This window comes from Perognathus longimembris, chromosome 28 (assembly GCF_023159225.1).
Source record: "Perognathus longimembris pacificus isolate PPM17 chromosome 28, ASM2315922v1, whole genome shotgun sequence".
NCBI lineage: Eukaryota > Metazoa > Chordata > Mammalia > Rodentia > Heteromyidae > Perognathus > Perognathus longimembris.
This window is the reverse complement of record NC_063188.1, coordinates 52,573,703-52,599,471: the sequence shown is the minus strand read 5'-3', so window position 1 is coordinate 52,599,471 and position 25,769 is coordinate 52,573,703. Positions and strand designations below refer to the sequence as shown.

Genomic DNA, 25,769 nt, shown 5'->3' with positions numbered 1-25,769 from the left:
CCAGGATCTCTAAGTTGTGAAATCTATACAATGGTGTAGAATCTTGAGATCCTCAGGTTGTACACATACAAAGTTTGTATTCTTTCCTTTCTCTATCAACACAAAGAAGAGAAGGGGGTAAGTGCTTTAAGTTATAAATCATATGCCAAACAAGAATACAAACAAACATGGGATTAACAATACCATAAAAACAAACAGCAACTTAGTCCTGCCTTCCTTTACAGCATTTTGTTGTATAAATTCATCATGATTACGATGCTTGGAAGAGTCTAAGAGAAAATACAGACTGAGAAGTAGAAAGGAAGTAACTGTACGGAAAAGAAAGTTTATTGGATACTCTTACCCTTAGACCTACTAAGATTCTTATTCAGAAAATATGTTGATATTAATTGCATTTCAAATTATTCAAAGTTTATTAACATTGATGAAAAATCCTGTAAGTAGAAACACGTGTTTAATGGGCTTCCTAAGCCACGCATAGAAAAGTGTGAATTAATTTAACGAGACAGCTTTCTTTTTCACCTTTTTACCTGAAAAGACCTCTTCTGAGAAAATGGAAGTCTTTTGGGAGCACTCAGGCTAGGTTAAGCTTTAATGATACAGTCAGGTGCTCTCAGAACAGGATAAGGGGTGTTTTTAAGCAAAGAGGAAAAGGATTATAAATTGTAAACTGTATTTTTTCTATTGGGCCTTAAAGTATAAGGTAAGAATTTCTTTTCTTCTTCATAGATGAATGGTGTCTTATTGTTAGGATAATATTATTCAATCAGTATGAGTTAGATTTTCTGGGCAGTCTATTTTAGCATGATCAACACCAAGTTTCTATTCTTAAGTTTATGGCTTGCCTAACTTGTAATTCCTTTGTGCTGAGCAGAGAGGCTATTAAAAATGTTTCACTAAGTTTAACTACCAATGGTAAAAAAATAATTACAACAAATAATGTTTAAGCATTCCAATAAAATGGTCTAACATTTGATCTTCATGAAAGGATGTTTTAGCCTATGAGGTCATAATCATCAGCACTGCATTCTTATTTTCTTGCAAATGGTCTTAAGATAGTATGTGTTTTAGCACAATTAACTGATAGTCCATCTGAACAAACATAATATTTTCCCTCAAGAAAAATAAGGACAATATCCTCTCTCTTCCAGAACAAATTTTAAAAACTCCTCCAACTGTGCCATTATTAAGTACTACTAATTAGAAATGAAAGACAAAGCAAAATTATTGTTTATGAAACCAGAGCATCCTTAAGCCTTAGAGAAAGGTTTTTTTACTGGTCACACATTTAGACAAGTCTGTTAAAAAATACTCTTTCAATCCTGCATTTATTACATCGATGTTTTTCTAGCCAAAAAGATGATTGGGCAACCCTGCCTGGACTCCCACTACAAAATAAGGGTGTGGTCTGAAGCTTTCACTTATACTAAGACTGTGCCTCTACTACTTCTGTTAGTATAGCACATTTTATTTTTCCAGCAGGAAACTCTCACAATTACTGGGTACATCGACTTGTGTACTGTCTCATTTATACACTGGCAATTCTAACTGGGTGATAAGGAATGGTGCTGCTTATTCATTTTCTTAGTGTTCCTTTCACAACAGGATTATATAGCATGACCCTTTGAGCAAGCTAAATGAAAACCAATGAAGATCGTCTACTTTTAAAGTACTAAATATAGAAAAAAAATAAAGGCTATTTAGTGATAATATTTTCATTTTCCAATTTATTTCCCCTAATCTTATTACTTAAAAAGCATACATAGAAGTAGTATCCTGAAAACTTGATGAAAACTGTACCTGAGTATGACAAATCAATTCTGGTAGGAAAAAAAGCACAAATAAGATAATGACAGGATGAAAATAACTCAAAATATGTGGACACAAATTAATACATGCAAGTACTTCCTGTAATAAAGTGAAATGAGGAAAGAGTCAAATTGGAACATAAAAGCCACAATATTCACATCTAACTACTTTTAAGCAATATTACCATGTGGCATTATGTGTTTTCTATGTCTTTCAATTATTTCAAAAAGACACCTCAAAGTAATAAAACATACTTTAGATCACAACCAGGAAACAGATCTTTGTGCATGGAATATAGATCACATACATTGTAAAGAGAATATGTATAGGTTCCTTTATTAAATACCAAAGTTACATATCTCCTAGTCTAAATGATATACTCAGTAATCAATTCTTTCTGAACTAAGCAAAATAAAACACACAGTAAACAGTACACCTAGCACACACAAGTAGTTCACTATGTTCACTAAACAAAACTGTGATATCTTCCAGTTTACATTCATGAATGCTTTCTTTCAGTAGCAGTAGTAATGGTATTTTCCTCAACAACACAAAGTTTTTTTTTAATTTTAGCATTTAGAGAAAATGATACATATTACACAGTGGTTCTGAATCATAGATTTCATAAGACCAATTTGGCCAAGTATTTATCTCATTATAAATATGATTTTAATGTGCTAAAATTTCACATATTACTTCCTATTTAAAATGTTAATCTTCTTGAAGTATAACTATTACATAGCATCATCTAACATTGAAATACATTATACTATATCATATGTGCTATGTGCACAAGTCCACTATAGCAAAACTTCACTACATTACCATAGGAGTCAAGGTAGATCAATATACCACACTGTAGCCCCAAATATGGAAGTCACAAATACAACAGTGTAGCTCCACTTAAAAGGGAACAGATGACAATTAAATCCAGTTGGTTAAATTCAAAGTCAGCTTACATATCACCAAGTAGTGTCAACATCATGTACTTTGTCTTCAAAAGCATACCTATCACCTATTTAGCAGGTTACAACACCAACATATGTCTTTTGGGTAAAAAAAAAACTCTTCACAGATGTAAAATGTTAGATGCTTTAGGGAAACTTTCACTACATTAGGCCACTTATGGATAATATACAGGTCCATCTGCACATATTATTGGTGATCTAATTCTTGTATTAAACTTTGGCACCAGCCATATCAGGAGTTCATATATTAGCACAAATGCATTGTGCCCTGGGAGAAAACTACTATGACAACAAGTTAGAAATTACGGAGACACAAATAAATGGAGTCCTTTGGTTGTGCATGCCAACAATTTTCTATAATACTTTTGTCTCTTAAAAAGAAGCCTTTCCTTCACGATCGATTTGATGATCAAAATACTGGCACTGTTTAGCACTATACTATAAGCATCTTGATTTTTGCTAATGATGCTCTAAACCATTACTGTATGAAACCAGAAAAAAAAACTAACATAGGAAATTGATTTTGAAGGAATTTTAGAAGTCAGTGTGCAGAAAAGTTAAGACCTTGTGGACACTAATTTTATGCTTAAATAAACAATCAGACATTATGGCAAAACAAGAATGAATATTGTGGACCTGTGTAAATTTTGTTTAATCTGACTCCCCCTAAAAAGGGGGGCTTAAACAGAATATTCAAGTAATATAGCAGAAAACAGTGCCTTTAATATAAGATTAGGCAAAAAAGCCACATGTTTAGTTTTTTCTTCATCCAGGTAGCTGAGGAATACTGTAAATCTTACAAGCCAGTTGATGTTCGCTTTTTCATGCTCCGTCGCTGAGCTAAGCTGGAAGCAGCAACAGGCTCCAGGACTGGTTGAAAAGCCTTGTGAGTCAGGGCAGAATAGGCTGCAACCACTGTTTCCTGCCATAATGAGGAAACATCGTGCACTGAATAACAACCTCTGGAGGTGAAAAATCTTCCACATTGTATCATGAAGTATTTATCTAGGAAAAAACTTTTCCCCAAGAAGATACTGATGCTGCCTTTAGAAATGAACACCTCAGTATTAAATGTTTTCCACTTAAATAACTATCTTACAAAAATTGTTAAAACATCGAATTGAAATATAGTTCAAAAATGCCTAGGAATTCAGGAACTGGTACTAATGGTTGTAAAAACAGCAATATTTTTTCATACAAAACTTGCATGTACTACTTTTATCCCCAACTTCAAATATGATATTTTAGTACTATCTCCCACTACCAGAGTAGAAGAAAAGAGAATTACCTCAGTGTCATAGCACATAATGGCTTTATGTACAATATAATACATTATGTATTAAGAAGGCACATAAAAGTAGGTTTGTTTTACCGAAACAACTTGTGATGAATCATTACTCTTTGTCTGGTCATTTGCCAACTGATCTCTATGGGTAATCCAAGAATGCTTTAATACTTGTTCAGTAGTATATCGTTGATGAGGGTCCATATGAAGCATGTGGGAAAGCAAATCCTAAATGAAAATGAAAAAAAATTAACATACTGTTTCAGATTTTCTCAAAATATAAAAATATCAACAAGTGTAATCTGATTTATATTTTAATTGTGGTACTGGGGCATGAAATCAGGGCAACTGGGAGCTGCCCCTGAACTTTTTTGCTTTAGATTGGTGCTCTATCACTTGAGCTATATACCTCCACTTCCAGCGTTTTGTTGGTTAATTGGGGAAAAGTGTCTCACTACTTTTTTATTTAGGGTGGGTTCGAATAAAGATGCTCAGATCTCACTGTCCTGAATAGTTAGAATTAGAGGTGTAAGACACTGGCACCCAGCTGTTATCTGTTTATTTCATATACTCAGGAAAAATAAAATCTCCACTCTGCATATTTAATTGCCAAAACATAATCTTGAAATCTATTTTTCACTCAACAGTATATTTGTATTATTTTTAAATTAAAGGATGCCAAACATCTAAGAACTAGAATGAAGTCAGTCAGAAAAAAAATGTAAAGTAGTAATAGTCATTCTGGAATCTGTTAAATGGTCAAGAAGAGAAGGAGCTATTGAGCTTTGCTGGTAAGCTGGGATCCAAGATATGCAAGGGTATGTATATACAGACACAGCACAGAATGGAAAGTCAGGTGTAATTAGTTCACTAATATACTAACACGTTAAATCCTCCAACATATCAAAGAAAATAAAGCATAAATATGTTAGCAACTATCTGTCAGTATGAGTGTTCCATTAACATAACTATGTATATGATTATTTTGATATCTGTTACAGTACGAGCATTTTGAGTGCATAGTACAAACACAAATTTAAATGTTAAATTACACAGTACTTTAAACTATCTTTACTATACTTTAGAGAAAGCTCTTCTTAATGAGCATTTTCTAATATTCTAATACTCTTTCAACATAAAAAAAATGAAACTGAAGATTTTAAATACTAATATCAGATTATAAAGATGAATATAATTTGTTGAAACTAAGGGAGTAGGACAGCTAAATAAAAGTCAACTTGAGGAAAGGCCAGACATGTGCCATCTAGAATTTTATATTGTGTCAATATATATTTATCTTTCAAAACCAAAGGTAAATACAACTCAGAATAAAACAGATGTTATCTCATGAGGATACTGAAGACAGTTAAGAAGATAAGCTCCTGAACATTCATAATGAAACAGAGCTAAAAAGTAATGAAGTAAAAATATTAAAATGAAAAGAGGAATACAATGATATATACTTATAGCTATTACAGATAAAATAAGAAAGGAGACATTCATGACAGTATGTACAGATATTTTCAGGGTAGTAGAGATATTTTATCTAAAAAAACCTTTATACCAATATATTAAAAAATGGACAAATATCTTGAAAGGAAAAGGAAGTCAACGATCACTCAAGAAGAAAGATAATCAAAATAGCCATACATTTACTTAAAGAATTAAGTGCATATCTAAAAACTTACAGAAGAAGAAAATTCGAATCCAGATAGTTTTGATGGTGAGTGCTAACAAAAATTCAAGACAAAGTTAACTCTAGGAGAGGAATCTGAAACAAAATATTACGTATCTGGATGGCTGCAAGGAGAGGTTGGTGGCATGGAAAGCACAAGAATGCAACAATTTATTGTAGACAGACACAAGATAGAAACTAGAAATACTGACTTTTAGATTTGTATAAAAACAACAAGTAGGACTTTAAATAAAAGAAAAGGAAAGGCTCAGTGAGTTTGGGCACACAGTCTTAAACCTGACAAAGCCACCATCCAAGACAGATGTGAAACTGGCATAGCAGAGATGTTTAAGAAGGGGCCGTCTGTGTTTTCATCCTGGCTTACTGGTTCCATGGTGGAGAATAATTGTAAAAGAAGTCTTACAGTTAAACCTTTGAGCAGGGAGAGCCTCAGAGATTAAGTGACCAAATGCTTCAAGAATCATTGTGGGCCAAGGAAACTAGTTGTGGCCTGGATACAGGCTTTCTACCACAGGATTACTTGGGTGGGAAGTGTGGGCATCACTGTGGAGGGAAGCCAAGGGTTATTATTACATTTGGAACACTGTAGATGGACTTCTGAAAAATGGAGAAAGACTAGCTGGGCCAGGTACTAGGATGGAGAAGACCAGTATTTCCTTGCTCTACCAGTGAAGACTTGTAACATGACTGATTTCTAGATTCAGAAAGCTTAAGGCATTTGGTGGTAACAGCATGTTCAGGCATTTTCTCATACCCACACTAACAATGGCAGAGCATATCTGGTGCATGGGGACATACAACTAAGGGGTCTGTGGGATTACATGACATGAGCTGTTTGGAGTGGCTTCTGTCCTCTTCATGTTGTCAGTCATAGCTATATAGAATGCTGGCAGGAATTCAGCCTATCAGTGGTCATAGTACTGCACACACTATGAAAAAAAGCAGGGCTGGGCTTAGCCTCTGAACAGCCCAGTCTAGTCTAACATATTCTGATTTCAGAGAGAAAACAATGCAATACCTACTTGCCTTGAACATCAAGTAAACTGCAATATGGTAAAGTGTGGGGGTAAAACTGAAGTATTGCTAGTTTATATCCCTTTAAAAAGAAGAAACATTGACTGATCTGAAAAGTATTTGAATATTTTTACCAATTATTATCCTTAGTCACATAAAGCAGTTGTCATTTAACAATACAATACCCTTTGATCAATGTAATATCTTTCTGATGTTTTATTAAAATACTTTTATCTCACTCTGTATTTCTTATCCCTTAATAATAATTCATCCACTTTCATCTCACATACTTTCCCTGCTTTCCTATGTCCTCCCTTTCTTCTTTCCTGTTTTTTTTTTATTACAGAATACTTGTACATTTAATAAATTTTAAATTAGTAGTTTATAAGTAGTCCATATCCCTTATTAGGGATGTATCTGATATTTTCAATTTGTTTTTTATACTACATGTAAATATCTGTCTTGTTTTTTAATTGATGCATTCATCATCACTTTCTCTCCACTGAGTGGTACAACAGAAAGCTGCACACTAAGACCCCTCCCTGGTGAGACAAAGGACAAAGGACAAACCAATGCCACAGGGATACTCAAAGAGAATATGTTGGAAATGAACTGTACAGCTTGGGAGTGGGACTGGGTAGAAGGGAAAGTAGGAGAAAAATGAGGGAAGGGGTAACAAGCTTGACAAGAAACATACTCACTACCTTATATATGTAACTGCAAACCCTCTGCACATCACCTTGACAATTAAAAAAAAACTAGAAATATTCATTCCAACACACATGAAAATTGCAATGCAGAGACACAAGGAATATGTTAAAGATTTCAAGAAAGACAATGAAACCAATCTAAAAGTCAGATCAAAACATAGTGAGAACTCTGGAAGATAGGTATTTTTGTGAACAGGACTCCAATTGCCCAGAAAATAACAAGAATTTACAAGTGGGATTGTATCAGATTAAAGTTCCTGTACAGAAAAACAAACCAAAAAAAAAAAAAACAACAAACCAAGAAAGCACAAAACAAAAAACCATTATCAGAACCCAGACAACCCACAAAGTAGGAGGAAATCCTTGGCAGCTATTCAAAAAAATCCTTGACAGCTATTCTGTATTAATAGCCAAAACATTCAAAGAGCTTAAAAATTCAACAGCAAAACAACAAACAAACCAATTAATAAATGAACAAAGGGTTTGAAAAGACAGTTTTCAGAAGAAGAAAAACAAATGGCTAATAAACACATAAAATGCTTAATATCCTGAACCATAAAGTAAATGCCAATCAAAACAACAGACAGAAAAATTCTTCTGACAAAATTCAACATTTCTTCCTAATACAGAAGAAACTATGCATATAAGTGTCATACCTGTACACAACAAACCCATAGCTAAAATACACTGCATAGGGGAAAATTGAAAAACTTGCTCTAAAATTAGGAATGAGACAAAGTTATCCACACTTGCTGCTCTTATTCAATATAGTACCTGGAAGTTTTTAACTAGAGAATTTAGTGAAATAAATAAATAAATGGCTTATAAATAGGAAAGTAGGAAGCCAAATTATCCCTGTTTGCAGATAGGCCTCTATAATTAAAAGACACTAAATACTCTATTACAAGACACTTACAACTCATGGACAAATCCAGCAAATTAGAATGGTACAAAACCAACATACAAAAAAGTAGCTTTTGTATATACTAATTAAAAAAACTCACTGAAAAACCAAAAACCAGGAAAAAAAATACCATTAAAATAGCTTTAAAAATACTTAGACATTAAATATATTAAAGGATTTTAAGTACTCAATAATGAAAATTACAAAACACTAAAGAAATTTAAAAAGACAGTGATGGATAAATCTCCATGAATTTGGAGAATATTTTCAAATGACCCTATTACCTAAAGTAATATACATATTCTATCTCTACCACAATTCATTGGCATTCTTCATAGGAATAGAAAAGATACTCAAAACTTTGTATGGCAGCACAAAAGACCCAAAAGAGACAAAACAATCTTAATTAAAAAGATCAATGCTATAAGCTATAATAATACTTGGCTTCAAAATATACGAAGAGCCAAAGTAATAAAACTAGCATTATACTAGAATGAAAACAGACAGATTAATTGAACAGTACAGAGGACCTAGATAAATCCAAGCATCTATAGTCATTTGGTTCTAGACACAGACTCATGGAGATATGACTGTCTATTTTGTAAATGGTGCCTGAAAAACTAATTATCAATGATTAGAAAGACTGAAAGTAGATCTACTATCCTCCAACTTTGAAAGAAATCAGCTCAAACTTGATAAAAGACTTTAATATAAGACCTGAAGCTCTGCAACTACTACAGGAAAACACAAGTAGATATTGGCATAGCAACAAGTTCCTGAAGAGAATGCCAATCGCTTAGGAAATAAAAGCAAAAACTGATAGGTGGAATTATAATAAATTAAAAGAGGGAAGAAACAACCTACAGAATTGGAGAAATTCTTTCCAGATATTCACTTTACAAAGGGTGAATATCCAGAATATATGAAGAACTAAAAAAAAATTACCACAAAGAGAAAAATGCAAACAATTAATGAGCAACTGAACTCAATGGACACTTTTCAAAGGATAATGTACAAATGCGTAATAAATTTTGAAAAATGCTCAATGCCTTAGCCACCAAATCAAATCAAATCTCCACTGATATTATCTCACCCAATAGATATCATCAAAACATTTATGTACATAAATAAGTAAAGTAAATGCTGATGATGTTGAGAAAAGCAACCTTACACACTATTGGTGTAAATGTAAATCTGTAAAGCCAATATGTAAAATCACAATAGAAGTTCCTAAAAAAATAGTTTCACCATATGATCTACCTCTTTGAAATATACCCAATGGACATGAAATCAGCAAACAAGAGATTCCTGTACACTCATGTTTATTATAGTACTATTACCAGTCAATATAAGGAATCAATCTAGGTGCCCATCAATGGATGGAAGACTAATATGGTATGTAATATACAGAATGATGTACGATTTAGCCATAAAGAACAAAATCATGCTATTTATCAAAAAAATGAAGCAAACTGGTGGCTAGAATTACAAATGAAATTTGCCACGCACAAGTATCATGTATTTCTTTGTATTGTTGTACAGAGATGGCATTTAACTAAGCAGTTTATAAATACATCTTGATTAATGTTATTCCTTTCATCAGTCTCACTTATTTGTCCCATACCAACTCCTTCCCTTACTCTTTTTTTTTTTTTTTTTGGCCAGTCCTGGGCCTTGGACTCAGGGCCTGAGCACTGTCCCTGGCTTCTTCCCGCTCAAGGCTAGCACTCTGCCACTTGAGCCACAGTGCCGCTTCTGGCCATTTTCTGTATATGTGGTGCTGGGGAATCGAACCTAGGGCCTCGTGTATCCGAGGCAGGCACTCTTGCCACTAGGCTATATCCCCAGCCTCTTCCCTTACTCTTAATTATGTACGATACATTGAATTCTTGACTGAATTCTCCCTCTCTTTCCTTTATTCATCTACCTCTTTTCCCCTTGACCTCACTCCACCACTTTCAAGTACCCATTTTCTGTTTTGTTTTTTTTCAAATACAAAAAAAATTGTAAAAATTGCAGTCAAAGGCTTACTTTCTTGTAGGATTAACTTTATGGCCCTGCAAAATTGGTTTTTGTTTTGTTGAACTTTGTCTTTCTAGGGAATTACACTGAGTTCTCTATTGAAACTACCATATTTCTCTCTTATGTAGCAACTGAACATAAAACATGACCTGTAAATAGAGACTATTAGGGAAAAGGATTTTTATGTTTTCTACAAATGATGACTTCATTATATAAACAATGATTATTTTCTACATATCTATGGTAGGTTCTATCTTAAAGTACATTTTTGATTTACTCATTTTAAGTTTTTGTCCAATTCTAGCCTCAGACCAAATCCTCCAACCTATGACCCTCACCCCTCACTCCAAGCTGGGATTACAGATGTCAACCAGCACAACCAGATTATTACATTGGGATGGAATCTTGAGAATTTTTTTGCCTGTGCTATCCTGAAACTACAATACTTCTGATGTTTGCATTCCAAGTAGCTTGGATTACATACATGAGCTACTACACCAGGCATATACCAAACTTCATAATCATTGCTTCCTTGAAAGGACATTAATAAGATATTGATTATACCACCAAATGGCTCAGACAAGTATCAACATTTTGATACTTTCTTTTAAAGACATAGAAGTTGTTTTAAGAGGATGTAGTTTATCTTATTTCTTTTAACATCCTTCAGGTAAAAAAAGTAAGTTCTCCTTGACAGAATGACAACCAGAGGATGGATGACAAATAAAAGAACAAAAGTGTCGTTATCTTAAGTAATACTCACTGAATGTGTTGATAGCTAAAAGGAAAATGAGTTCACCCACAGTTCTAAAATTTGTCACTTTCTTTGGACTATTTCTTCGTTCTTTCAAAGTAGATATGGCCAGGTTTTAAAAAAATGCTATTAAACTATGACAAGAATGACGAATTATGAATAATCACTTGGATATTTACTGTTTGATAACCTAATTGAAAGGCAGTGCCAGCAACAAAACTGAGTACCTTAACCTGGTCTGAACTTCAAAGATTTCTTTTATATATTTGTATTATGTTCAAGTAGTCGTTCAAAGATTTAATTTTTATATTAATTTTAAGTAAAAGTTTTGTAACACATATGAATATAACAGCAATTTTTCTCCTTCCTCATAGTACCCATGAGAAATCCATTTATTTGGATATTACTGTTTAATAGTTTATAAATTCCATTTTAAATGTTAGTCACTTTTGTATAAAAACTTTTCTACCACAGTTATTCATTACTCATTTTACTGTAAATTTAGTGAAATGTGTTAAAATTTTGATTTCTTCAGTATGAAAAAAAGATTTAAGCAATACTTTCTTCCTTGGTTAAAGTAATGATGAATAATTCCTAGTACAACCACGTAGAATTTTTATTCATAATGAATACACACAACAAGTTGTACATATCCATAGGGTACCATGTGATGATATATGTATATACTACATAATGTTTAAAGGCATTAACTTCATATGATACATTAGAAAGTCCTACTACATAATTTAACAATGTAAGAAGTAACTTCTGGAAATAATGCACACTCAAAAAGTATTTAATTTGCTATTACTCTCGGTATTATAGAATATGCAAAAGTATGTTCAATCAACTGAGTTCAATTTCCAGAACTGCAATAAAACATAAAAAATTAAGATTCCACACATTGGAAGAATAAACGTGCAAACATGAGCTTGTGGCAAGGCAAAGCAGGTTATAATAAAGTATATGCAAATTACTAATGGGAACAGAGTAGAGAAAAAGAGGAAAAATGGAGAGCATAATTTCTCCTATAAGAATGTCTACCAATCAACATTTTGCTGTCCAAGAGTATATGTACTTGCAGTAAGTACTATTTTATTTTAAATATTTTTTTGCCAGTCCTTGGGATTGAACTCAGGGCCTGAGCACTGTCCCTGGCTTCTTTTTGCTCAAGACTAGTACTCTACCACTTGAGCCACAAGATCACTTCTGGCTTTTTCTATATATGTGGTGCTGGGGAATCAAACCCAGGGCTTCATGTATACGAGGCAAGCTCTCTTGCCAATAGTCCCTGTATCAGAAAAATGTGTATGATGTACATGTACATATGCAATACATTGACTAGTCACTCTATTGTGCAATACCAGAACTTATTCCTAGATAAATATAATTGTGCATCCATTAATCAATCTCTCCCTATTCCCTACAATATAACCCAAGCAATCCTACTACTGAGTATTTCCAATTGAAATAAAATCAGTATATTGGAGAAATTTGTAACTTCTCATATTTATTGCAGCATAATTCACCATATCCAATATATGAAAGGAACCTAAGTGCCCAAACAGAAGAATGAATAAAGAAAATATAGAACATTAACATAATAAGAATGGAATTTTGTCATTTATAATTGACACTAATGAACCTAAATGACTAAAAATAAGCAAAATAAGCCAGATACAGGAGGACAAAATACATATGATCTTATTTGTAAAATATAAGAAAGATGATCCCACTGAAGTAGAGAACAGACGATGTCAATTATTTTTAACAGAATACATATGAATTGATAAACTGGAACTGATTCTTAGGATAAGAATGGAATGTCTAGAAAATACATATTTGATTAAATAGCAGTTTCTCTAAGCACTTTTTATAGAGAAGTCTGATAAATTACAAAGGAACAAAACTAACCAAACAATATAAAAAGAGAATTTCAGCATCAGAAGGAACCAAGGGGTTAATTAAGCCTTTACATTTTATAGATGAGACTAAATATAACTAATTAGTAGAAGATCAAAGATAAGCACTCAGTTTTCCTGGCTTCCAATCATGTGTTCATTCTACTACACCACAGTATATTTGGATTAATGGTAAGAATCAAATAAATGTCATCTCATATATAAAAGGTAATGACAAATTGATAGCTGTTTTCTGTCAGTATAAAAAAATGAACTTTTTAATATACTATATAAATGCTTATTGTTCCTAGGACACTAAAGCTTTCTAGTTTACACACATTAACTATAATTTTTACTTGTCTAACAATTTTATTCCATTTGAAATTGTAGCTTACAAGTCTCAGACTCCCAAAAGCCACATACTGACACCATTTAAGAGTTTTTCCCATAAAACTTAAAAACATTATAAATTGTATAAAAATTAGTATTCAAGCTTTGACTATTTTTTCTAAACTCTGAAACTGTACTGTTAGAACATGTTAGCCAGCAGCTATAGGCAGCTAGTAAGCATTAAATATGTAGTCCAGATTTACATGCACTGTGAAGTACATACCATATTTTGAAACCATAATATAAACAATGCAAAATACTTCTCTAATATTTGTATATGAATTAAATGAAATAGTATTTTAGATATACTATGTTTAATGAAATGCAGTTAATTTTTTTAAAAAGGTTTGAATGTGGCTATCTTAATTTTAAAACAATGCGGGCTGGGGATATAGCCTAGTGGCAAGAGTGCCTGCCTCGGATACACGAGGCCCTAGGTTTGATTCCCCAGCACCACATATACAGAAAACGGCCAGAAGCGGCGCTGTGGCTCAAGTGGCGGAGTGCTAGCCTTGAGCGGGAAGAAGCCAGGGACAGTGCTCAGGCCCGGAGTCCAAGGCCCAGGACTGGCTAAAAAAAAAAAAAAAAATTAAAAAAACAAACAAAAAAAACCAATGTTATCTTGTTTGTATTATATTTTTTGTATAAAATTAAATAATCAACAATAATTACCTAGGAGTTACTAGTTGTTCATATATTCTCAAAGAGAGAAACAAAGGAAAAATGGACAGACTGGCTTAAACTAAAACTTTCTGAATCACAAAGGAAACATACAAGAAAGTAATATCTAGGATGGAAAAAATTCTTTAAAACTACCCATTTGCAGTGAGACTAATATCCAGAATATATAAATAACTCAAAAACAATGAAAAAAATCCCAAATATCATACTTTGTCAAAACAGGTAAATGCACTAAGTAGATATTTGTCAAAAGAAATAGAAATAGCTAACAATATATCAAACAACACTCAAAGGATAATCAAATAAAAACCAGTTAGAATAACTATGCTAAAAAGAAAAAATAAATGCTAACAAAGATGCAGAGAAAATTCTCATACACCATTGGAAGGAGTATAAACTACTATGCCATTTGCAGAAAATAGTATGGAAGTTTCTTAGAAAACTTGAGGTAGAACTTTTATATGATCCTGCAACTCTACTACTGGCTACATATCCAAAGGAAATGAAATGAAGACAACTATGAGATACTTGCACTCTCTATTCATAATAGCTAAAAGAATCAATTTAGATTTCTATTGACAGATGAATGGATTTTTAAAGTATGGCATACATACATAATAAAAGACTGAGCCCAAGAAAGAACAAAACTCTGTAATTTGCAGAAACATGGACTGAACCAGAGAATATCATGTTAAGTGAAGCAAATGAGCTATAGAAAGAAAAATTAGTATTACTTACATATGGAAGCCAAAAAGTCTCATGGAAGCAGAAAGTAGATAAACTTATATACAATACAAAGGCTACAAAATCAAAAACAGTGACAACAGGGAACAAACCAAAGGTCGGGGGGGATGGAAGTATAGGATCTTTTGTTTTCATATCCTATAGTTCATTTTGATAAGCATCACTTTATATGGTCATATGTACATATTGAGCTACTGTGATCCTCTGCTATAATTATCCTAGACATATACTAATTATTAAAAATGAGGGAACCAGGCAGCCTATGTTTCTTTCAGTCTAGCTTATTTCACTTAATATGATTTTTTCCAAGCCTTTTCATTTCCTTACAAATGGGGCAATGTCATTCTTTCTAATGGAAACAGAGAATTCCATTGTGTATATATACCACATTGTCTTGATCCCTTCATCCACTGAGGGGCATCTGGGTTGATTCCATGTCTTGGCTATGGTAAATAGTATTTCAATGAACATAGTTGTATTGGTAGCTTTAGTGTGGCCTTGTTTGTGGTTGACTAAATGCCCAGGAGAGGGATTGCTGAGTCATAGGGGAGAGCTCTATGTTTAGTCTTTTGAAGAACCTCCATATTGCTTCTACAGTGGCTGAACAAGTTTACATTCCTACAAACAGTATAGTACCATTTCCTTTTGTCCACATCCCTACCAACATGTTATTGTTTGATTTCTTGATAATGGTCATTCTTACTGGGATAAGGTAGAATCTCATGTGGTTTTGATTTACATTTCTTTTAATGGTCAGAAATGTTGAACATTTTGTCATGTGCCTATTGGTAATTTTTCTTTCTTCTTCAGAGAAGTCTCTAAGTCTTTAGCCAATGCTTATTAATGTGATGGTTGTTTCTTTAAGGATATGGTTTTTTGGGGGTAATTTTTTTATTTATAAGTATATTTTAGATATGAGGCCCTTGTCTATTGTATAGCTAGTGAAGACCTCCCAATCTGTGGGATTTCAATTTATCTTGCTAGCTATGTTCTTTATTTATATGATTTGGGGATGGGAAGGGGACTCACAGGAATGGTGAGATAGAGAACAAAGGGTTAGCCAGTGCTACAGTGATACTCACAAGACACTATGCTGGAAATGAACTTTACAACTTGCAGGGGAGGCAGGAGAGGGGAGTCAGAGGGAGGGATACTGGGAGAAAACAAGGGAGGGGTTAACAATGTTCAACAAAACTTGCACTCATTTCCTTACTTACATAAATGTAAACCCTCTGTACATCACATTTACAATAAAAAAGTAGAATGTAGAGTAGCAGATTGTGGAGCCTGGTAAGGTGTGGGGAAGGGGAGTTATATATGGAGGCTAGTTAATATATACAGTAGGCAACTGGATAGAATAACTTCTAATAATCTACTGTACAAATAGATAACGATGGTTGTCAAAAATTAATTACATATTTCAAAACAGCTCATAGATTAGATTTTCAATGTTCCCAAGGCAGAAGAAATGTAAAGTGTTTGAGGTGATAGCTTTGCCACATTTACCCTTATCTGATCATTACACATTACATACTTGTCCTGAAATGTCATAGTGTACTCAATAAACATGTTCAACTATATGCCAATTGAAAACAAAATTTATTTAGTGAACCACATATATCAAGAGAGAATTTCTGTACTTAATGTTGATGTAGAAAAATACACTAGGTTCAAAACCCTTCCTCAGATTTGCATTTTTTGTTTTAGTTAATACAGAAAGTGGGTTTATTTTCCCTGAGCACATATAGGCTTATAAGAAAAAAAAAACAATGATGGTCCATAGCTCATAGAAAAAAAATCATTCTGTGCCTTCTTTAATTGATAAATGTGAGTTAAATTAGTTAAAAACAAATACATGGCACCACTAGGTATATGAGAACACAAAGATTTTAGCATTTTAACCTTAATACCAACAAAGTAGAACATGTTTATAATTTATTTATACCTTTGCTCCATCCGATATATTGTCCCAATTTCCACCACTTAAAGAGAACTTTCCATTGCCTATACGCAGCAGTATTTCTTCAGGAGTATCATTGGGACCATTAGCAAATGGAGTGTATCTATTAATAAAATTTAAAAAATTTAACGGACACAAGAAGCAATACAAGTATTAAATATAAGCAAAAGTGATGGAAATGAATACAAATAAATAGTTACTACAAAAATAAGTGTAACCTAGTATTTTCTCTCATCAAATTTTATATTTCAATGAATTTAATCCTAATAAATTATTTAATAAATTGGAGATCCTTTCCTATATTCTTTTTTGTCTCTGATCAGTGAAACAATGTAAAATATGGATACATTTTCCATAAACCTACAGTTTTATTATCAGACTACATTAGAACATACAAATTTTTTATTCTCCCAGGCAAAAGTTAGCAAGGAAATATACCTGCTATGAAGAAAGCATTATTTTTATATACTTACAATGCACTTATTGTATGGGTTCAGTTTATTCAGTAGCATGCTATTTTTATCAATATTATTAGTGAAAATAAGTCAATACATTTAATGAATATCTGTAAAAATGAATTAGCTATTGATATCGATACAATAAAAAAAACTCTATACTCAAATAAATTGCATGGGAAGACAAATATATAAGCTAAAATAGTTTTTAAAAATTAAAGCATTTAAAGGTGACCGTATCCTATCTGTATCACTTTAACAGTAATAATGACATTATATTCAAATTTAATGTCTCAATACTCTCATAGAATTGATAAACTAGGCTCACACATACACAATCACTTCTTGTTTAATCGTAAAGCAACTAATTGAAAAGTAGTAAGCTAGAAATAGCATCCTGTGGTTTAAAAATAGTATTGATGGCATTTTGTATGTAAACTATTTACATATTTAGTTATTAAGTACCAGTTAAAACAAATTGAATAATTTTATAAAGAATGCATATTATATTTACTTTAGAGTATCTCTATTTCTCAGAAAAAAATTCTATAATCATAAATGCATACTTTTCACTACAAGTGCTACTTCTTAAAAGACACTCATATTACTTAGAAATTATTAACATTATCTGTTTTTAGCTTTATCTTTATGCTTTCAAGAGAGAACAGCAATAAGAATGCTTATTCAGTTCAGTATTTCATGTGCACTGTGCCTTAGCTTTTTCACACAAGGCTGCTATTCTACCACTTGAGCCACACCTCTACTTCCAGATTTTTGATTCTTAATTGGACACAGAATATCACAAACTTTATCCTAACCGTGCCTCATTATATATTTTTCTATTATATTTAAAATTGTATTGTTATAAATATTATACATTTTAAAATATTTATGAAATTTTTCTTAAAATTTTTTGTATCGGTACTCTACTTAAGATACCTAAGTGAAATCCAAATAGCAGCATGAATGTTTCTTACCCAGCCAACATTGTGTAAAAAAGGACTCCTAAACTCCATATATCACAAGCAGCATCATATCCCTGTTGCATAAGCACCTGAGGAAAAAAATACTTATTATGTAATATTACTAAATGTAAACTCAATATTTTTACTCAAAGGAAAGTTTCTTTTGCTTCTCATTATCTCATAAATATTCATAATATAATAACTTACATCATTTCATGGCCTTAATGTTAAAGGTAAAGTCTTTTGCAATCATCCAACAGTGAGAAAACTGGTATGTTTCTTTTTATCAAGAAATTAAGTAACATTAAAAAAAATAACAAAAAACCAAAACCAAACAAAGAGACACCCATCACATTTTAAGACCTAATACCTGACATCAGTGAGCTTTTAAGTCTCCTCTTAGGAAACATATAGCTACTGAAACATAAAATTAATATATACTTTAATATATACTATAAATGCACTAAGGCTTTTTAATTCTGATGCTTTTTCTATGAAAAGTCTTATTAAATTTTGAAAATGGAGCCTGAAATACTATGCCCAAGATCACTGAATGAATCAGTAGTAGAATAGGCAAGTGCTATACTGTCTATTATAATATAAGTATTAGAATAATATGTGATCTTACAAAAGCAGTACAAATTTATATTTTACATATAAGTCTGATGACTTTGAATAAGGAGAGCATTTCTTTATTACAAATATATATTTGATAAACTATGAGGTGCTTCATTAATACTTCATATAATAATTTATGTAACAGGACATTTTTGCATTGGACACATTAGTAAAATCAAACAATATCTTTTTATATATTCATGTGAGATTTGTCTATGAAGCTGTTTATTTGAAAAATCAAGAGACAAAATTATGCCATTTTAATCATGTTGAAATACACGCCCACTGCTGAAGCTTCTAGGCATAGGAATGAAACAGAAACATTATTAATGTACTAACATACAGGATTGTACAACTAGCATGGAATTTTCATATATAAAACACTAAAAATATTAATGTTTGGCTTCAACAATTCCCAGATATTAATAGTAAGTACCTAACTTAAAATATGAGATTGTAATGGTTTCTTTTCTACTCAAACTGTATTTATAAGAGCACATATGCAAAAATGAGAAGCTAAAGAAGATATCAAAAACATGAATAGCTATCAAATAAATACTACAAGTGGAGATTATAAAGGAGCTAATAAAGAACAAAGTACAGCTAAACTATTCACATAACGGTAAAACGGTAAACACAATTGGTTTAATCTAGTAAAGAAACAAACTACTGAGATGGAGGTCTGGCTCAAGTAGTATAGCACATACAAAGAAGTTGAAGACCTGAGTTCAAAACCGCAGTACCATAAAATAAATGAATAAATAATTTTGACTGCTTTTATGAGTTGTACATAGGAGTTTCATGTTGACATATTCATATATGCATCAAATATATCCTTGATCAGACTCTTCTTCCACCACTCTCTCTCTCATTTCTCTCCCTCTTCCGAAAACAATCTCAGCAAGCTTCACTACTCATGCACATGAAGTATTCTGAACATAATCACCACCTTGCCCTACTTCCATTACCGATCCCTCTCCTACTAGTATATACACCCTTGACAGGACCTTCAGAAGATTTCTTTTTTAAATTTTATTGAAAGGGTGATGTACAGAGAGATTACAATTATATAAGTAAGGTAATGAGTACATTTCTTTTTGAACAGTGTTACTTACTTCCTCATTTTGTGCCACTATCTCCACCCCAGCTTCCCCCCCCACCACACTCAAGTTGTAAAATTCATTTCGAACATAGTGTCTAGTGAGTATTACTGGTTCACCCTTTGCCTCACCATTTCTGTGATTCCCCTTCCTTTCCCGAAATCAGATAAACTTATAAGGACAAAAGGTACAGAAATAAAAAAGTGTCAACAGGGAATAAACCAAAGGGTGAAAAAAAGAAATAATTGCAAACAGTACACGAAAAAAACCTCGTTTCTCAGAAAGCCCACACACTGGGAGAAGATCTTTACCAGCCATTCAACGGACAAAGGCCGCATATCTAAAATAAATGCAGAACTAAAAAAATTACCCTCTTCTAAAACAAAACCGCAAAGAACCAATAGCCCCCTCATCAAGTGGGCTAAAGACTTATAAAGAGACTTCCCTAATGAGGAAATGAGAATGGCCAAGAGACATATGAAAAAATGCTCTACATCACTGGCCATAAAAGAAATGGAAATCAAAGCAACATTGAGATTCCATCTCACCCCAGTAAGAATGTCAGATATCAAGAAAACTAACAATAACAGCTGTTGGAGGGGATGTGGCCAAAAGGGAACCCTACTTCATTGTTGGTGGGAATGTAAACTGGTTCAGCCACACTGGCAAGCAGTATGGAGATGCCTCAGAAGGCTAAATATAGAACTCCCCTATGACCCAGCAGCCCCACTTTGGGGTATCTATCCAAAAGACCACAAACAAAATCACAGTAATGCCACCAGCACAACAATGTTCATCGCAGCACAATTTGTCATAGCGAGAATCTGGAACCAACACAGATGCCCCTCAGTAGACGAATGGATCAGGAAAATGTGGTACATATACACAATGGAATGTTATGCCTCTCTCAGAAAGAATGACATTGTCCCATTTGTAAGGGAATGGAAGGACTTGGAAAAAATTATACTAAGTGAAGTGAGCCAGACCCAAATAAACATGGACTCTATGGTCTCCCTTACTGGGAATAATTAGTACAGGTTTAGGCAAGTCATAGCAGAGCATCACAAGGCCCAATAGCTTTACCCTTATGAACACCTAAGATGATGCTAAGTGAAATGAACTCCATGTTATGGAGACAATTGTTATATCACAGTTGTAACTACTTTCAACGTCCCTTGTGTATCTGTAGCTTCTATTATTGATGATGTTCTTGTATCACCTTCCTGTGGTTGTACCTACACTATCTCTGTAATCTTATCTGAGTATATTGGAAACCGTGTATACTGGTATTGGAACTAGGAAATTGAAAGGGAATACCAAAATTGAGAGACACAGGGTAAAAAAAGACAAACAACTACAAAAGCAATACTTGCAAAACAGTTTGGTGTAAGTGAACTGAACACCTCAGGGGGGGAAAGGGTAAGGGGGAGGAGGGAGGGGGTATGAGGGACAAGGTGACAAACAGTACAAGAAATGTATCCAATGCCTAACGTATGAAACTGTAACCACTCTGTACATCAGTTTGATAATAAAATTTTGGAAAACAAACCTCATTTCTATGTCTTGTAGTTCATTTCAATAATCATCATTTTATATGGTCATATGCACATAGGTATTAAGCCACTGTATTCCTCTGCTAAGAACATCTAGACAGTCTAGTTATTACAAATGAGAGAAACTATGCAGCCTATGTTTCTTTGGGTCTGGCTTACTTCGCTTAATATAAAATTTTCCAAGTCTTTCTATTTCCTTATGAATAGGGCAATGTCATTCTTTCTGATGAAAGCAGAGAATTCGATTGTATGTATAAACTAATTGTAGTACCCTGGATTTTGTTTTTGTTGTTGTTGTTGTTGTTGTTGTTGTTGTTATTTTTTGCCAGTCTTGGGGCTTGGATTCAGGGCCTTAGCACTGTCCCTGGCTTCTTTTTGCTCAAGGCTAGCACTCTGCCACTTGAGCCACAGCGCCACTTCTAGCCGTTTTCTATATATGTGGTGCTGGGGAATTGAACCCAGGGCTTCATGTAAACAAGGCAAGCACTCTTGCCACTAGGCTGTATTCCTAGCCCCTAAACTACATTTTTGATCCACTCTGTTGTGTATAAAAACCTCATTTTCTTGATTCATTCATCTACTGAGGGGCATCTAGGTTGATTCCATATCATAGTTTTGGTAAATAATGCTGCAATGAACATGGTTGTGCTGGTAGCTTTAGTGTGGCCTTGTGTTCATTTGGTTAAATGCCCAGGGCCAATGGGGATCTCTATGTCTTTAGTCTTTTGAGGAACCACCATACTGCTTCCCGAGTGGTTGAACAATTTTACATTCCCACCAATAGTGTAATAGGATTCCCTTTTTGCCACATCCCTGCCAGCATCTGTTAATGTCTGTTTTCTTGATAATGGCCATTCTAACTGGGGTGAGGTGAAATCTGTGTGGTTTTGATTTGCATTTCTTTTATGGTCAGAAATGTTGAATACTTCTTCATGTGTCTATTGTCCATTCTTATTTCATCTTCAGAGAAATCTTTTATTTTTTAGCCCACTTACTAATGTGGTTGTCATTTCTTTGAGGATTTTTAGAGGGTTTAATTTTTTTTAGCTCCAAGTATATTACACATGAGGCCCTTGTCTTTTGTATAGCTAGTGAAGATCTCCCAAAATGTGGGATTTCAGCTGGGAATATGGCCTAGTGTTAAAGTGTTCACCTCATATAGTTGAAGCCCTGGGTTTGATTCCTCAGCACCACATATATAGAAAAGGCCAGAAGTGGCACTGAGGCTCAATTGGTAGAGTGCTAGCCTTGAGCAAAAAGAAGCCAGGGACAGGGCTCAGGCCCTGAGTTCAAGCCCCAGGCAAAAAAATAAAACCAAAAACAAAAACAAAAAATATATTTTAAGGGCTGGGAGCATGGCCTAGTGGTAAAAGTGCTTGCCAAAATGTGGGATTTCTATTTATCCTTTGCCATGCAGAAACTCTGCAGTTTAATGAAATCCCATTTATTCAGCCTTTCTTTGATTCATTGCGTTTCTGGTTCTTTACTTAAAAAGTTTCAACCCATGCCAAGGAACGCCAGTGTTTCCCCAATCCTTTCCTGTGATATTTTCAGAGTATCTGGTCTTATATTGAGGTTGATGATTCATTTGGAATTGATTCTGGTGCAGAGTGACAAATAATGATCTCACTTCAGTCTTCTACACGTATATAGCCAACATCAAACTTCAAACTCTACTATAAAGCTGTACTTATATACAATATCCAGGGTACTAAAATCAGATACAGTGGTATCAGGGGTAAAACCACTGGAAGGGAATATGAGAAAAAAAGAAAAGAAAGAAAAAAGGCACAGTTTCACATGGAATGTTGAAAATAACTACAACAATGATATACCACTTGTTTCCATAACTTGAAGTTCATTTCACTCAGCCTCATCTTATGTGTTCATACAGGCATAGCTACTGAGCTATTGTGATCTTCTGCTAGGAAGACATGTACTAATTATTCCATTATGAAGGAAACCATATCTAATTGTAGTACTCTGGATATTGTATATACATGTATTGGAACTAGGGAAGGGAAAGGGAACATTAAAATCGAGAGACAAAGGATAAAAAGACAAACCAATGGAATAGCAGTACTTACAGAACCATATGGTGTAAACCAACTGTACAACTCTTGAGTGGGGGAAAATGAGCGAGGGGGTAACAAGTTGAACAAGAAATGTACTCACTGCCTTACATATGAAACTGTAACCGCTCTGTACTTTACTTTGACAATAAAGGAAAAAAAATGGAAAAAAATAAAGCTTCCCTGGAGATCCCATGTACAGCTACATCTGAGGAACAATGCTTAAGAATTTCTTGAAGAGATGAGGGTTAATCAGCAAGTAGCTATTTGTATTTTATAATACTATAGCCTTGCCATCAGTGACGGTGTATACCTATACTCACAGACATTTGGGACACAGAAGCAGGAAAATCATTCAAGCTATGAAATTTCAGGCTAACCTGGGCAACAGTCTATCTCATAAAGAGATCCATATCTCCATATTTCTATAACCTTTCTAGTTATAGTAAGGTCCAAGCTGTGCAGAAGGTATCATGGGAAATAATACTGCGTAATAAAGGATAAACATAAAAAATCTTGTTTAAAGCTTGGTGCTGATGGCTTGCACCAGTAATCTTAAGATACTCAAGCAAGATGCTGAGGTCTACAGGATCCTTGCTTGAAGACAGTCTGGATAGAAAAGTCTATGAGATACATTTTCCAAAATAACCACCAAAAAGCTGGGCTGGACACATGGCTCAAGTGGTAGAGTTATTCTCAGTGCCCTACCATACTGAGGATATGTATTCATAAAGGAAACAAAACCAAGATAGCTGAACATGGGTACAGTCCAGAATCTGTGTTTTAATTTTTTTTTAGATGCATCAAGTTAAATATAGAAAAAAGACAAATCACAATAATGTTTCCCATATAAGACAAGAAAACTTAATGGCTGGGTTGTGGTGAAAAAGCAGTCAATCCCATAACCTTTTCTCTGATTTGGCTTCCTAAATAAGAAAAAAATTAACATACAGAGAGATTCTCATTACTTTTGCTCTAACACTTAAATAATCACATGTTTAGAGCAAAAAATGTGACAGTCTAGAGCCAGAGAAAAGGTAATTTTAATGTTATCAAGAGCTACAGACAACATTCCTCAGTATGCTCCATTAGTTCCAGAACATTCTTAGACTCCAGTAGGCATTAAATATCAGATATAAGATTGGTTGACTTAGTGAAAGAATAAAATATTTGGAAATCTATTAACTTCTTGACATAGGCATATAGAAAAGCACATATAAAAAGTAAATGAAATAAGATGTTGACTGGTAATGCATATCCTAAAAGCGTGAATAAATATTCTCGCCTTCTTGTAAAATTAATGTTCTCTAAGCAGGCCAGGATTCTCACTGTACTGTGAAGAAATAAATGTTATTACTTATTGAAATATCTTCAAGGATACTTCAATTTCTGTACCTAGTTTAAAAGAAAATGCATTATAAATACTTTTCTAATATCTTTTGACAGGACATGAAATTTGAGAAACATGCCTTCCATAAAAGACATTTGTATTTCATTCATAAAAATGTACAAATATTTATTGACTGCTAGTAAGAGTTTCTGCATTTGATAAAAGTTTTCAAAGTATTTCAAAGTACAAATTCTAGCCAAAGGTACCTCAGTCTTTGGTTATGGAGAAGTGGTTTCCACATGCCTACCAAAAAACCTTCATTACTATACTGGCAAAAGTGTCTTACTACAATGAATGTCTGCTAGGATTTTATTTTTAAAGACTGTATTCTACTCTGTATATGAACTCATTTAAAAGGTTTGCCCAACCATTAATCTTAAAATGTTTACCTAACAATTTATCTAAATAAACACAGATACATTTTTATGTCTGGTATTGAGGAACTCACTTGGGACACATTTACCCTTAACCTTTTTCCAGTGAAAAGTTTCCATAATATTACAAAGTCCAAGTCTACAAAATTAAGCCAATATTAAGAAATTGACAATTAAAATGGTTACTCTACACTCTGCTGTTATGTTTACATCATAAACCTGGGAAATATTTATGATGAGCATAATGTATCTCATATTTAACAGAAGAGGCCTAATCTCAAATATTCTGTATTCATACAAACCACTGAGATTTCTAATACTTGAAAGAAAGATCAGTGATTTTTAGATCCAAATTATTTTTTAACCAGTAATGCCTTGCTGGATTATGTGATCAAAATCTGTGT

At 33.4% G+C, this 25,769-nt stretch overlaps 1 protein-coding gene across 7 annotated transcripts in view; it reads right to left on the bottom strand.

The window, feature by feature from the left end:
* Positions 1-1,703: 1,703 nt before the first annotated feature.
* Positions 1,704-25,769, bottom strand: part of Rps6ka6 (ribosomal protein S6 kinase A6) — a 192,338-nt gene continuing 168,272 nt past the window's right edge. For all 7 annotated transcript variants that reach the window (XM_048336024.1, XM_048336028.1, XM_048336025.1 and 4 more), the window contains 4 exons: positions 18,271-18,347; positions 16,824-16,941; positions 4,150-4,290; positions 1,704-3,699 (listed from right to left, as the gene is read on the bottom strand). In XM_048336024.1, coding sequence (XP_048191981.1) covers positions 3,574-3,699; positions 4,150-4,290; positions 16,824-16,941; positions 18,271-18,347 — 462 coding nt within the window. In that variant the 3' untranslated portion in view covers positions 1,704-3,573. The remainder of the gene's footprint in view (positions 3,700-4,149; positions 4,291-16,823; positions 16,942-18,270; positions 18,348-25,769) is intronic.